General features: G+C 42.5%; 2 protein-coding genes across 4 annotated transcripts in view; both read left to right on the top strand.

The window, feature by feature from the left end:
* ZC3H18 (zinc finger CCCH-type containing 18) overlaps window positions 1-4,758 on the top strand; it is a 152,458-nt gene extending 147,700 nt beyond the window's left edge. Inside the window, exons 20-21 of the mRNA XM_085878779.1 lie at window positions 2,287-2,395; window positions 2,497-4,758. Of these exons, the coding sequence (XP_085734905.1) occupies window positions 2,287-2,395; window positions 2,497-2,860 (473 nt within the window). The 3' untranslated portion in view covers window positions 2,861-4,758. The remainder of the gene's footprint in view (window positions 1-2,286; window positions 2,396-2,496) is intronic.
* A 2,046-nt stretch (window positions 4,759-6,804) lies between these two features.
* Window positions 6,805-15,969, top strand: part of LOC147028417 (1-acyl-sn-glycerol-3-phosphate acyltransferase alpha-like) — a 29,252-nt gene continuing 20,087 nt past the window's right edge. The window contains exon 1 of one of the 3 annotated variants that reach the window (XM_085878791.1): window positions 6,805-10,104. In XM_085878791.1, the coding sequence (XP_085734917.1) occupies window positions 9,938-10,104 (167 nt within the window). In that variant the 5' untranslated portion in view covers window positions 6,805-9,937. The remainder of the gene's footprint in view (window positions 10,105-15,969) is intronic. The other 2 variants (XM_085878789.1, XM_085878790.1) reach the window with 2 other exon arrangements.

Genomic DNA, 15,969 nt, shown 5'->3' with positions numbered 1-15,969 from the left:
TGCCCTTTGGAAATCATTTTGCAGACCATAACATGAGTTTGAAGCGTCTGATGTCTCTGTTCTACTTATGTCTTTGTTTCTCTCCCCTTCAAACTTTCATTTTTCATGCGACCTTTAATTGAGATCAAACTTGACAGTGGGTTGACCTCGAATGTGGGCAGAGACATATCCATTGATGCATTCACATCAAATTCTGCTTTCGAGTTATATTTTAGGACTCCTAAGGTGTTTTAGATTTTCCTGATGGCGAGTTGGATCGACTTAATCTGTAGATCGAAGCCCCATGTGGTAAGACTTTGAAAAATTACCGTGTCAATGATGTGTACGTCGTATATGAATACGTAATGGACATTGGACCATGACGTATTTTATTTCATTTTGTTGTTGTTTAGAGTTGTCTCGACTGTTTTGACTTTTATTAAAGAGCAGGTTGCGGGTCACCAAACATGTTCTGAAAATTTATCAATATGATTATATGTGCATTAAATAGTTTGATGCAAACTATTGTGGTTGCCTAACTATTGGGAACATTAATGAAATTTAACTCCGAAGTTGTTATTTCTCGAGGCTGTTGAAAAAAAACAGCTGCGTGCCATGTATGGTTGGTGACGTCACGTTCTCCAAAACAAAGCGGACGCTCACTTGCTCATTGAAGAAGTGTCCAGTTCAGCGGGCCGTTCTTTCGCTTTTTTTTTGAGCTTGCAACTGTCTATAATCTATATTATCCTTTTTTATTTTGAATTATTGTATAACAAAGTTATTTGGATATTTGTACATCATGCCTCGTACGTGTGTCGTCATGTTTTGCGAAAATGGCTGGAAAACGGGTAATTGCTCCCATCGATTCCCGAACGAATCAAACATTCGCCGACAGTGGATAAGATTTGTACAAACAAAACGGGCGAATTTTCCCCCAAAGAAAACGGGTAAAGAGGACCCTTTGGATAGACTTGTCATTTGTGGTGATCATTTCACAGCTGAGGATTACGAAGGCATAAAAACATCTGATCACCACTCTGTGAATATGAGTTGTTGGTTGACAAATTCTCCAGATACTGCTCTGTCACAGAATTAATTGTTGAGTTTAAGTGAGAAAAACCTTGAAATGTATTCTTTAAGAGTACATGGAAAAACACATAAATAAACTTTCTGAAAAACACAAGCATGAAAAAATTTCTCAACACATCAACTTATTGTTGATTAAATTACTTTTTTAACAGCATCAGCAAATTGGGCTATTTCATTTCAATTGTAAAAAATTGATCAATTTTCCACTTTTTTTCTAAATTTGGTAGAATATTTCCCAATGAGGCTAAACATGTTTTTGTATTTATATGCCACAACAGTCTCTTGAAAGTTGGGGTTTGTTCGAACTGTTCACTTTCGCTGGGGTCAAGCTCAGCTGTCAGAAAGACTTCAACGCCAAGGCTACGGTGTATAATATATTTGGGTCCTTATTGATTCATTCTATTTCTGACTCTTGAGTGACTAGAGGGTTAAAAATTATTATATCAAGTCACAAATGAATGAAATTTTACATTATTTTATGCATCGAACAAGAAAATGAAAATCTACAAAGCAATCTGTCTGGTGGAGTCTGTGGGTGTGAACTGCTGGGCCGTCAGTCCTGCCACTTGTACACGAAATATGCCGTTTTCTGGCACTTGCAAGTGGCTCAAATTTATATAGCTCAGAGCCAGAAACTCCATAGTATAAATTCCCATCATCCTCCGACTCGTCCTCGGCAATATCGGAATGAAAACACTCAATTTCATCGCCGCTGAAATCACTCTCTCATTCGCATCTCGCCATTGTTCACACGCTGTTTCCGAATGTTCACGAAGTTTTCAGAGAACGTGACGTCATAGCATCTTCGGTAAATTCCGGTCTGTTTTTCGATCACTGACAAAAGTTTTGACATAAAAGTTAATTTTAGCATATTTTGAGTTTCAAATGTAAGAAAATAATTGCCCAACAATTGTTAATTTGATTACAACCTTCGAATCACGCGAAGTCATCAGCGACCCAAAACCTGCTCTTTAATCTTATGGTATAGGTTATTTCAAATCATTTTTGCTTTGAGATGGTTTCCCCTATGGCCTACACCCATACCCTCTTTCAAAAAGGCTTGGTCAAAGACGACCAAAAGCATGACAAAATTACTTATTTAACTTCATGATGATGGAACATTTTCCTTCTAAGAATTAATGTTGGGTTGTTTGCTTATGCACATTACTACATGAGTTATTTACCAACTCCTCTGACCTGTCTGCATGACTTTCGTAGGTTACAAAGAGCGCCGACCTCCTGTCAGAATTACTTCTCCTGTGAGGCCCGATCGCCATGCTGGGCATCGACCTCCATCTCCCAAGGCATCTGCCAGTCTTGCAGACAGGTCTGCTGGCACACTCCTGTTTTCTTATTTGCTCTTTCTTCAGTAGCTTTACATCAGTTTGAAATTCTCGTCTTATTATAATTTTTTCAATCCGCCCTTAGGAAAAAGCTGCCATCGACTCTTCCAACGCAGCAGAAGACCGGGGTGGGCAAGATGACTGTCACCGTGGCTGTCAATAAGGGTGGCGGAAGTGTCACGGCCCACGGTAGTTCGGTTCAGCCTCGCCCAGTCCAAGCACCGAACCGTCCCGGAGCCCAGCAACAGCGCACAGGCCCTGCGGGTATTAGGCAAGCGCCGCCTTCAAGGACTGGCACAGCGGGTGCTTCTACTACAGCAGGACCCGGGGGGCGCGTCAGCACCAAGAGCAGCACGTCGACGCGCCGGGAGGAGCTCCTCAAGCAGCTAAAAGCGGTGGAAGATGCCATTGCGCGAAAGAGAGCCAAGATGCCAGGCAAAGTGCCATGAAAGTAGCTGGAGAATTAAAAGTGGCGATAGGAATGTTGATAAAATAGAGTAAGAATGGTGAGAGATGATTTGATTTTGAAAATTTGTATTATATCACTGTCCTTAGGGGGTCTGTGCTGCCCTCTACAGATGAAGTGGATCAAGGTGTTGCTCTTGGAATTTTGTTCAGAGTAGCACCTGTTTGGCTTCAAGGTGTGTAGCATATTTGTATAAAGCAGAAGTTGCTTGCGGTTTACAAAATGTTTTGAAACTGCAGACAGCTTTGTGAAGTCAGTTTGTTGATGGTGAAACCAATGCTGTGCATGATGTAAAATATCCAAACTCTTCGTAACTTTGCTGCACCCAAAATATACAGTTGTTATTAGAATCCATCTACATATTGTGTATCAAAAAATGGTTGAATTATTTCCCACCCACCACTTCCAAAAACCATGCTACCACAATTCTTTACTATAGGACCCCTTCCCAAAACACACCTTTCTATCTTCTCCCTGGTCCTTCTTTCTGCCTACCCTTTCAGGTATGTTGTTTTCAGTTCTCTGTTCACTGGGGCTGGCAGGATATCTCAGTGTAGTGTACTCACTTTTGAGCTGCAATGTAGGTTCTCATTCCAACCAACCTTAAAACTGTCACCTTATTGCTTATACAGATAGGACGTTTGCTGTGTGCACTGTCCTTTGGAGCGAGTCAAGCCGATTGTCTTGTCTGCCAGCATTTTCTGGCAGTTGTGAAACATCCCACATAGCCTTTGAAAGAAGTAGGCAATTGTGTATACTGACCAAATTTTTGAATCCCTACCACTCCCTGCAAAGGAGTGGCGACTTGTGTGAGATTGGTTCTCAGCTACGGGAACTCCTTCGGTAGAACCAAGTGGACTTCAAACAGAATGTGACCACGGACAGACGCTCTTAGTTTGCAGAATTATTGCAGATGTAATATGTGGGAACCTCCCTCCACCCCATCCTTATTTGATGGCGCAGTGTGTAGAGACTCACTCGGTGGCCTTTATCTTTGCAATGAGTTGTCGTTTTATCTTACAAAACTAGACTTTTATGTCTTAACTCGTATGAAAGATTCATCATCAGTTGATCACATTTAATGCCTCATCAAGGTTGTGTTCACTATGCACTTGTCAATTCGCTGAACCATCTGCTTGTTTCGGGGCCGTCTACATATTTTGTATGCACCTGAGAAGAGGTGGGGTGTGAAAACCATCCTTGCATGTGTAGATGGCTTTGAATTGTCGTGCGCAATCAGATTGTTGTTTCTCAGGGCTTTTACCTTCATCAGAGTGAATGAACATCCCAATTTATTTTTTTCCTTTGTACATGTACGAGCCAGGTGGAAGGAAGCATCACTCACATGGCATGATTCCCTTTGAGTGGCAAATTCATGAGTTTTAAGGTAAATGGTCCATCTGGCATTTCCCCCATTGAACCTCTTTATGAATACATATTTCCAATGGTCCTGTACAGAGGTAGGGTTTTAATAGCATGTACATAAAGGGAATTTGTCTGAACCTGGAACAGGGATGAGACAAAAAGAAAATCTTGAAATGCTTGTTAGTAGTTTTGTTGCATTTCAAGGTTAGTTCCTCTTTTCTTTTCTTTTTCATGCAACTTGAAACATTCAGAGTTTATTTTCATCCACTGTACATGGCATTTGACACCCCCAACTCCCAACCCTGACACTTGTGAGCAGGTATCTGAGCTGCTTACCTGATGCCCAATGTGTAGGATGAACGTTTTGTCTAATAGCAGGTTTTTTTTTGGTTCAGTTCAAGCTGTTCAACAAATAAGCAGTAAATTTATTTCCTCTCAGAAGTTTCAAATTTTTTGTATTTGATGTGATAGTCTTGATGTGGTGAGCGTTCACTGAATAAATCGTCCTGCATCATACTTCTGTGCTTTAAGCGGAAATGTTCGTGTTTTAAGTACACATTCTGAGCTGGCTCATTTTTCTCTACGGGCCAGTGCGGATCCGATTGCCCTGGCTGCTCACCCTCGCCAACCTGCGCTTGGCAATCGTAGCGAGTGTGCAAAACACCCCTCAACTTGAGTGAAGGGAGGCCTCAGTCCTGCAGTGGACTGAAATAAGCTGGTTTGCAGTTTTTAACAAATCGAAAGTCTCGGCTCATGGAAGAACGAGCTGACAGAGGGTAGGTAGAAGGCAATGCACTGACTGGGGCAATGGGACAATACTTTGATGTAGCAAGTGGATTAATGAACAGGAAGAAAACATGGCATTGTATTCTTCTAAAGCTGATCTTCGGCCAACTCTTTCTTGCTCTTTTCCAGGTCTTTCCCAGATGGTCTCCTGCCTTCATCTTGGAAAGTGGGAAACGTCTTCCTTATTCACAAGATGGATTCCATGTCTGAGCCATTCAACTACACACAACCTCTCCATCATAAGCAAAATGATGGAATCTATAATTGTTGCAGACCTCAAGCATTATCTCTTCTCCAACTGTGATCATCAGTTCAGCTTCATTGGGAGGGGGTATGAGGGAGATGTGGGATGGGGATTAGGGTTAGGGTTATTCCCAAAGTGAAATTTGCCTGGATTGAGTGACATGTTCCAAGTCTTCGACCATAATCTGATCTTTTCCAGAAGAGAAGGAAGCAACTGCTGCCGGTCAATCTGTGGGATTCAGTTCAGTTCTTTATCTTTGACCCCGGGACCTGCATAGGTTCAGTCTCACCTGCACACTGAACCAGCGATGTGATGTTGTGCAGCATCATGTCAAATCGCCAGCAAAGAAGAAAAATGTTCTCCTGAGCATCAACTTCTTGTATATGTGGAAGAAGACTGGGTTTGAGACTGTCTCGAGACACCAGTCTACTGGGAGTGGTGATGAGAGAATTCTGAGAGCCGGCACACTGACTGCGTGAGTGCAGAAAATGCAAAAGGCGACATTTAATTGTATTCCACAGGCAGAGAGCTTGACAAGCCGAGCAGGGTCCGGGTTGTTGAATGTCCGAGATACGCACAAAGAGACAGCTCTGACCTTTGGTGGGAGATTTGGCATCTTATTTATTTTTGTATACATTGTCGAGGCTCATATGAGAGCTAACACATAACGCACAACAAGGAGCTCAGGAGACGGGTGGGAGAGGGAAGGACAAACAGTGGGAGAGAGGGACCTTAGGAGATCTGTGGAAGGGATGGGGTGGGGAATACGGGGTATACAAGATGGAAAGTACAGGGTCTTTCAGGAAAGAAATCGGGGAATTTGGGGTGGATTAACAGGGGTAGAAAAGATCGACGATTTGGATGGGGGGGGGCGGTAGGTGGTGGTGAACAGCTGTTTTGAAGGCCTGGAGGGAAGAATGGGATTGAACAGAGTGAGGGAGTTTATTCCAAAGGTGGGAAAAAAGTGGAATGAAAGAGTGAAGGTGAGCAGTTATTCGTAAATTTGGTAGTTTTCCCAGAGGGTTGTTGGCGAACCTTGAGCGCCTTGCGGAAATATGCTGGGGACAAATCGCAGAGAGAGCAAGGGGGGGTGGGGCGAGACCGGAGAGGAGATGGATGAAGACAGAAGGACCACCGACCTGCCTACGGTGAGAGAGTGAGAGGCCCAAAGACTCGGCCTCATCGTGGTGGACACCAATGATCTGAAATGCCTTGGTTTCCACAGCGTGAAGCCGTGAAAGGTGACGGGCAGGAGCACCAACCCAGAGAAGAGAGCAGTACTCCGTCAGGCTACGGACGAAAGCTTTGTATGTGGTCAAGAGCTCAGGTGGACCGAGGAAGTACTTTGCATGACAGAGGATTCCCAGTCAACCACAGACAACCTCCCCATCATGGCTTTGGAGAACAGGTTGGAAATGTGGCTTTCCCAGGAAAGATCATGGCAGATAGTGAGATCCAGAAGCTTAAATGAAAGGACTTCTTCCAGAGGATTGTTGATAAAGTAGATGGGGGGGTTGGGGGGGGGGGTTACAAGACAAAGTGAGATTGTGAGATTTGTCAGGATTGAAAGACATGTCCCCATGTTGGACCAGTTTGTGATTTTACCCACATCTGCAGAGAGCGAAGAAGCTACTGCTTGCTGTTGTGAGGGATAACAGATGGAACGGCAGAGGGTCGAGTCATCAGCAAAGAGATAAAGAGGGTTTTCCAGAGAGTCTGAGAGATCATTGATGAAAACCAGAAAAAGAACAGGGCCCAGAACGTTGCCTTGAGGAACTCCACCCTGGACAGGAAGAGGGGATGAAAGAACTCCATTTAGGGCCACATGTTGACTGTGACAGGAGAGGAAGTCTGCGAGCCATGAGTAGAGATGGCCTTGGATAACGAAGGAAGAGAGCTTGGTGAGCAGGGCGGGGTGCCAGACCATGTCAAAAGCACGTGATAGGTCGAAGGATACGGCTCTGATTTCATTTCTGGCATTGAGGACCTCATCCATTGTTGGGAGAGCACAAGCAGCATATCCAGGGTAGAGTGACCTGGTCTGAAACCAAATTGATGATCGGAAATCAAGCCATTGGAGAAGAGGAAGGATTTCATGTCTGAAGCGATGATGGATTCCATAACCTTGCTGATGATTGGGAGAAGGCTGATTGGTCTGCAGTTGCAGGGATCTGTTTTTGCACCTTATTTATGTAGGGCAGTGATGTTTGCTGATTTCCAAGCAGATGGCAGATGACCTTGAGCAAATGAGAGGGTGAACAGAACAGAGAGAGGGTGAGCAAGAGCAGAGGAACAGGTTTTTAGGACACGGCTGATGCCTTCTGAATGGGTTGCACACTCTGTCTCCCTCTCTCTCCCTCTCCATCCCTCTCCCTCTGTCCCTCTCTCTCCCTCCCTCTCCACTCCTCTCTCCCTCCTCTCTCCTGCTCTCTGTCCCTCTGTCTCTCTCTCCTCTCTTTCCCTCCCTCTCTCTCCCTCTCTCTGCAGCCTCTCTCTCTCCCTCTTCTCCTCTGTCTTCCTCTCTCCCCCTCTCTCTCTCCCCACTCTCTTCCCCCCTCTCTCCCCCCTCTCCCTCCCCCTTCTCTCTTTCCCTCTCTCTTTCCCTCTCTGCAGCCTCTCTCTGCAGCCTCTCTCTGCAGCCTCTTCCCCAGCCTCTCTCTCTGCAGCCTCTTCCCCAGCCTCTCTCTGCAGCCTCTTCCCCTCTCTCTGCAGCCTCTTCCCCTCTCTCTACCCCTCTTCCCCTCTCTCTCCCCCTCTTCCCCTTTCTCTCCCCCTCTTCCCCTTTCTCTCCCCCTTTTCCCCTTTCTCCCCCCTCTTCCCCTCTCTCCCCCCTCTTCCCCCTCTTCCCCTCTCTCTCCCTCTCCCCGCAATTTTATGTGGGGATAACATCGGCTATCTGGCCATGGCCTCATGCGGAGGTTTGGGAGGAAGGGGATGGGGGCGGTGGCATAATATGTAAATGTGTACCATATAGTGCCACCTTGTGGTGGTGGCAGAGAGTATTACACTTTCCAAATTTCCTTTGGCTTCAAAGTGTCACTTATTCACGTCTCATACACGCGCAATTAAAATTATATATAGATATGTATAAAAACGAAAAACTCGGTCAATCTATCAGTGAAGCCATGAAACTACATGTCTGTTAATTACATACTATTTGAACGTTGCGTGGATCCCTGACTTCACACGCGTATGCCTATTAATTACATGCGATTGGAATGTACTTTTCAACTTCAGACTGCTGAGACCCCTTTAAGCTCCCCAAGACCCTTAAGACCTCAAATGACCCATAAGACCCCGTTGAATCAGAAAACTCAAAAGACCCGATATGACTCGGTCTCCGAAGACCTCTAAGACCCAGAGTTCCCAATGTACCTCGAAGACCCATAAGTCCTTGAACACTCAGAAGACCACAAAGACCCTCGTAAATTTGTACCATGTAGCGCCACCTGGTGGTGGTGGTAGCAGAGGTTGTTACAATTTCCATTTTTACCTGGACAACGCTGAGGTTAAAGCACTCTGCATCGGTAAATTTGTCCTTCGCTTCTTCCCTCCCCCCCCCTCAAAAACAACAAACTGGAGGGGCCTGTTAAAGATTTCTCCCGGGAAGGCATATGGGGGAGAGTTGGGATTAAAGCACTCTCTGCGCAGGTAAATTTGTCTTCCTTTCCTCTAACTCGCCCAAAATTTTTACCAAACAGGATGACTAATCGGTCCACCAGGGAAGCGATGGGAAGGCTCTGCTAGTTATTATTATGGATAGAAGATAGATTGCAGGCATGATGTCATAGCAGAAAAAGATGGGGGGGGGAAGCAAAAGGTTCTCCTTTTGTGAGGTTCTCTCCTTCTCTCCAAAAGCAAAAGCAAAAGGTCTGGATCTTCATCAAAATCGAATCAGTTCTTCCTTGTGACACACCCAACATGTCAACAAAATTTCGTCCAATCCGTCCACAAATTTTTGAAATATCCTGTTCACAAACAATGGTGAAAACAACCTCCATCCACCTTCGGTGGCAGAGGTAATGATATTGAAATGAAGAAAATAATATAATCCGAACCCTTTGAGTTTTCCTTTCTGAGGATGCTCCAATAATAAAAACAAGTTGTACGCATTTAGAAGTGTGCAACTTTGTACGAGATACCCCCTGTATGTATGTATGTATGTATGTATATAATTGGTAATAAAAGTATTTCCTCGCTCATTATGCGAACTTGTCGATTGAAAAAGAAATAATGTTGCCTTTTCTTTTGGGTTGAGTAACTCGTTCCCATAACTTTTTGAACACACCTTGTGCCTTTTCAAGAACCCGATTACTTTCCCCAATCCCACCGTCATAAACTGCCTACAATCCTGATTTCATCTTTACCGACTGACCTAACCTGACCACAATTCCAACCCTACATGACCCCTATCCCACCACTACCCGACCTGCCCAACCCCAATTCCACCACCACAACACCAACCAGCCCTGACCTCTTCCAACTCCAACCGACCGACCTCAATTCCACCTCCTAACAGACAGTCCACGACCCCACCAACAACCAGCTCTCCCAGACCCTGATTCCACCATTTCCACCTCCATCGACACGCCCTACAATTTCCCAACGGCTGGACGCAGGCAACCCGCTCGGAGGTGTTTTCATTGCACTCGAGTGAGATCCACCATGGTACACTGGACACTCATACTTGTTTTCATGATGCTCGTTTTGGCGGGAAGGTCCACGTGGTGCTTCTACTTCAAATTTGCTCTTTACTTCATGGCCGTGGTAGTCGCGGCCGTTGTGATGTTGCCCGTGTTGGTGTTTCGAGGACGTTGTGTGAACAACATGAGGTGAGGAAAAGGTCTTACAATTCACTGTTTCACCGATTGGAGTTGTGGAATGCATTTTTATTCATGAAGTAGCTGGAGTCAGTAAGAGAGGGGTGGAGGAGTGGGGGGGGGGGTGATAATTATCCAACAACGTATACATATATATGTCATGTCTGTTCCCTCATGTACACCTTTTCTGTGCGATCAAATCCCATTTTGACCCCCCCCCCCCACTACATATATGATGTCATATCAACTTGAGGTATATGAAACTCGTCTAACACAGAATATCTGAATTTCTATACCCGAACATGTTAAAATCAATTTAAAGAAGTTGAAGAATGCTGGCACCTCACATACCATTGTCTGATTACATCCCGCAATAGAGTATGGTAATTATATATGATTAGGTTGGGAAGCTGTAATTACCTTGCTTGGGCCAATTATGTCATAAAGTCGCTTCAGCACAAGGTAGAGATGATCTTTCAAGAGATACTGTCCTGTTCTCTCTACACTACTGTATTATTGTCACTCTGTTGAACACCTTAAGTTGAACCAGGTGCTCCCCTTTTAAAGCAAAAAATTATATATATATATATATATATATATATATATATATATATATATATATTTATATATATATATATATATACACATCTTTTTCTTTTTTTTCAACGATAAAAAGCACGCTGACTATGACACGACGATGATGTAATGTGCATAAATTACACCAATACATCACCTCCAAAATAGTAGGTATCCGTATGGTCCTCAAGCCTTTGCAGACTGAGATTAAAGTCTATGTTCACAAATAGACGAAAGCAGAGATGTCGATCTAGATTTCACTCTTGTTATGGGCTCATTTGGACAACATACTGCTAGTCCTTTATTTGTGACCATATTAGGCTCATTAGTATAAATGAATCGAACCCCCAAACTTGATGAGGCAGCAGGGCACAGATCGAGTCCCATCACAGCAACTGCTGCACGACCTGTCAGCAACAAGTGTCGCCTGCCACATGAGCACATTGTCTCTGCCCCACTGATCAAATTCAACACATTGTCTGTTGAAAAACCAACAAGTTTGGATTTAACTAAAATGTTAAATAATGAAAAGGCACTAAAGTTGATGAAATATAAAACTCTTTCAGAAACTCAGAACAAATATTATTGGTTTCCTGTTATAAAAAATTTTTTTGGATGCAGCAGTTGCTAGAAATCCAGATGAATATATGTTTGATATTCTATAGGGAGATGGTTCAAGGACTGTGAACGAAACTAGGGAAGTTAAAGAGGAAGATAAGGAAGAAGAGATGAAGGCGAGGGAGAAAAAAGTATATATATATATATATATATATATATATATATATATATATATATATATATATATATATATATATATATATATATATATATATATATATAGAAAGAGGGAGAAAAAAGGATATATTTGTGGGGAGAGAGGAAAAAAAATGGTCTTCAAAAGTTAAATGAGATTGGGGGTGAAAGGTTTTTTGCCCCATAAATGATTCTCACAAATTGAGATGCTTAATCTTAAAAATAAGAGTGTTTTGGTAATGTCATTAATCATATATTATTATTATACTTCCAAACTCTTTGTAGGAGAATTGCAGATGAATATTATAGAGATGGATACCGACACAAATATAAAAAAGATACGAAAGAGGTGATACGTATATGTTGCGACTGGTAATTTTGTAGGAATAGGTGTAATGCATTGTTTTTTACGTTATAAATTAATAAAAAATTGAATGAAGAATAAATCATAGAGAAGTCCGAGAAAATAGATGAGTTTGTAAAGAAAGATATAATTTTTTTTAATGAGTGATTTTGACATAAAAGAAACAACATTACAATTAGAAAAGTTAAAATACCAAATATTTTGAAAAGGTTGTTGCTACAAGGAAAGGAAAAGAAGTTGATGAAACATTTTCTGCCTAATACATGGATGATAGATTGAGAAGTTTTTCAAAGGATGCTTTATGTTTTACAAACTAAGATTCAAATATATATGTTGAAAGTCAAAAAGGCTGTCTTGCTCTGCAGGAAAGTTAACGGATAAAGTTTAACTTTTGTAATAAATAAATACAATAGTTTATTGTCTTAAATGTAAAAAGAAAACTGATACAAAAAATATCTCGTACATTAAAAGTAAAAACAATTGATTTATATGAAGGGTGATATTTTTGGTGTGTGGAAGCAAAAAGTGTGAATTTGTCAAAAAGAGTAAATTTAAACTTTAGAACCATAAAACTGGGGGAGATATACAAAAGCTTTTATCGCGGAGTAAATTTACAACAACTGGGATACCAGGGGAATTGCATCCACCAGGATATTCTTTCTGCGGTCCAGCAACAAACTTGGATAAGAGATTAGATGAAGCTGACAATCCTAAGCCATGGAGCAAACCTAAAAACAGGGTTGATGAAGTTTGTATAAAACACAATATTGATTATGGAAATAGCACGACATTGGAAGAAAAACATGAAGCTAATTGAAAAATGTTGAATAATTTGTCTTTCATACAAAATCCAACGTTAAGAGGAAAAATGGATAGGTTCATCGTGAGGCAATTGTAGGTGCGAAATTAAAAATGGGGCTTGGTAATGCAAAAAACTATTAAGCTCTGATGATTTCATTGAGACTGAGGAGCAAGCTTACAAACCTTCAGATGAGAAGTTTTTAGCTTACTAGTACATGCCCGTACATGCGTGCCCGTACGTGCATGCCCGTACGTGGGTGGCCGTACGTGCAAAAAAAAAGAAACCTTTCAAACCTCGTGCCAGAAACAACCACACAGGCCATTCCTTCGCTCTCGCGTGCGTGGCCATATGTGTGTAGCCATACATGCAACCCCCCCCCAAAAAAAACTTTCAAACAACCACACAGGCCGTTCCTTCGCTCTCGTAAACAACGACTGGATTGGGGCATTGTGTTTATCTGTAAATGCGTATAAGAAATCGAGAAATTATTAGAATACAGTAAGTCATCACGATCCGGAAGTAGTGCGTGCCTGTACGGAATGTTCACATGCATTCCACAAATTATCGCTTGCATTGAAGTAACAACTGCTGTGATACACACACAGAGTTAATTAAAATCAAGTTTACCTCCCTGTCTTTGCTTGCCATGACATTCGCTGCCATTGACCATTGCCACTCCTACGCCACGATAATGAAATGGCGCCCTTTCCCCATCGGCCACGCCTACGCAGCAACGTGTCTTGTCATTGGTTTGGTAAATAAATGGCCATAACTTGGGAAGCACTTGTCCGATTAATATCAAACCTTGAAAAGGCACATCCTCGGGTCCCCAGCAATATACCTGGCAAGTTTCAATTAGATCGGACCAGTGGTTGTCGAGAAACAGCGGTCACACACACACACACACACACACACACACACACACACACACACACACACACACACACACACACACACACACACACACACACACACACACACAGATTGCTGGAATTATAGATACATGAATTACATAAACCGATCATCACAAAGTTTGAAAGGTGAAAGGTCCATTCCAAAGCAGTTGATTACATATGGTCTACCGGTTTTAATCGAACTGAAAAACGACAGGGGATACAGGTATGCATTAACCATCATTGATTGAAATACAATATATGCATGGGTAGTTCTTTTGAAAAATAAAACAGGCACCACTCTTGTGATAGCATTTCAAAACATATTTAATCAAAGCCAATGAAAGCCAAAAATATTATGGATTGAGGAAACAGACTTCTATAACAGAATATTTAAGAATTTCCTTAAAGATAACAATATCATATCGCAGAACACCTTTTAATGAAGGAAAAGCTGTCATCATCGAGAACGTTAATCGCACTTTGAAAGAGAGGTTGTATGAAAAAATTTACTGAACTCGGTTCTCAACAATGGATATCATTAATTAAGGACATTGTATATAATTACAATAATACAATTCATTCCTCTACAAAAGAAAAACAAACAGAAACATTTATAAAACCAGAAGGGCACTCGGTAGAGTGCATACCTTTGCCATGTAATGCCTGATCCACGAGAACATGTTGGGCCCATTACATTTTTGAAATATCATGATGGAGAGCACTATATCATTTTTGGTCCTATATCTCAATGGTGAAGAATCACTTTAAAAATTAAATAATTCTCGTGTCCAGATCCGGATTCGGATCTTCACCAAACTCAAATCAATTCGTCCTTGCCACATACCCACCAACCTGTCCACCAAGTTTCATCCGAATCCGTCCACAACTTTTTGAGGTATCATGCAATATATTAGTTTAGCCCTATCTTTCAATGGTGAAGAATCACTTAAAAATTTTTGAGATGTAGATTTAGATCTTCACTAAAATTGAATCAATTCTTCCTTGTCACACACCCAACATGTCCACCAAGTTTCGTCCGAATCCGTCCAAAACTTTTTGCGATATCGTGCTAAATATCATTTTTGGCCCGATCTCTCAATGGTGAAGAATCACAAAAAAATTATAGTCGCTGAATCTGGATCTTCACCAAAATCTAATCAGTTAACCCTTGTCACACTCCCAACCTGTCCACAACTTTTTGAGATATCCTGTACACAAACAAACAGACAAACAAACAAGAAAAAGATGTCATGCAGAGCACAAGACTTGTAAAATCCATAAAACTAAGTGGAGTGGTCGTCAAGAAGAGAGTCGAGCAGTCATCGTGGCCATTGCTCTTGGTGTGCGTCGTTAGTCATCGTCGTCAGTGGTCATGGTCTGCGGTCTTTTGCGGGGCTCCTGGTGGTGGTGGTGGTGGTGGTCGAGCAGCCAGGATCGTGGGCTCGGTGGATTCCGGGTCGTCGGTTCGAGTCCCACCGTGGTGGGTTGGAGTCCTGTGTGACCGCACGAAGCGGACAGGTACCCGGCCAGACCTTGACACCCCAGTTGACCTATCCTCGGCTGGAGGGTCCAATAAAGACCCGACGGGGTCTATTTCTTTTGGGTGTGTGTGTGTGTGTGTGTGTGTGTGTGTGTGTGTGTGTGTGTGTGTGTGTGTGTGTGTGTGTGTGTGTGTGTGTGTGTGTGTGTGTGTGTGTGTCAGTGGGCCCCGTCCTTAAAGTAGAAATTGCTAAGTGTTTGTTTGTACAGAAATTGAATTTCTCATTCGGTTTTAACTCTGCTCTTTGTGCTCCCCTGCCCCATTATAAATAAACCCCCAATTGTTCAATGTACCAGCTCGTTGTTGTGCTTTCTATTATTGACCCAGCACGGTTTGTGCTTGAGAACCAGTAAGCTGATTGGGCTGTACGTTGTCGTTTGGACCGACGGACTTTGGTAATTTCGCTCGGTTACACCGGACCGAGGTTGTTAGAGCAACCCGGTTCGACAGAGTCCATTGAGAGTGTGACTTCCCCGGTAATTTGACGATATGGGTACTTAGGTATATTGAAATTTAGCTATTAACCCTACCCCACGCTGTCAGAGAATTGGCGATCACGGTCCTATAATGGCCCGTGACCTTCGGAGTTGTCTGAAGGTTACGACCTGCAATTCTGGGTGTTCGGTGGGAGACGGCTCGACTGCTCCACCTCGTGGTCGTTTATCGCCACCGAACCCCGGCCCACAACAATATATATATATATATATATATATATATATATATATATATATATATATATATATATGTATATATATGTATATATATGTATATATATATATATGTATATATATATATATATATATATATATATATATATATATATCTTCTTCTTTCGGCTGCTCCCGTTAGGGGTCGCCACAGCGGATCATCAGTATGATCCGCATAGTGATTTGGCACATGTTTTACGCCGGATGCCCTTCCTGACGCAACCCTGGTCACCTCTTAT

This window comes from Eptatretus burgeri, chromosome 4 (assembly GCF_056783735.1).
Source record: "Eptatretus burgeri isolate ZD-2024b chromosome 4, Ebu_testis_v1, whole genome shotgun sequence".
NCBI lineage: Eukaryota > Metazoa > Chordata > Myxini > Myxiniformes > Myxinidae > Eptatretus > Eptatretus burgeri.
The sequence above is the reverse complement of the archived record's forward strand: the minus strand, read 5'-3'. Positions and strand labels throughout refer to the sequence as shown.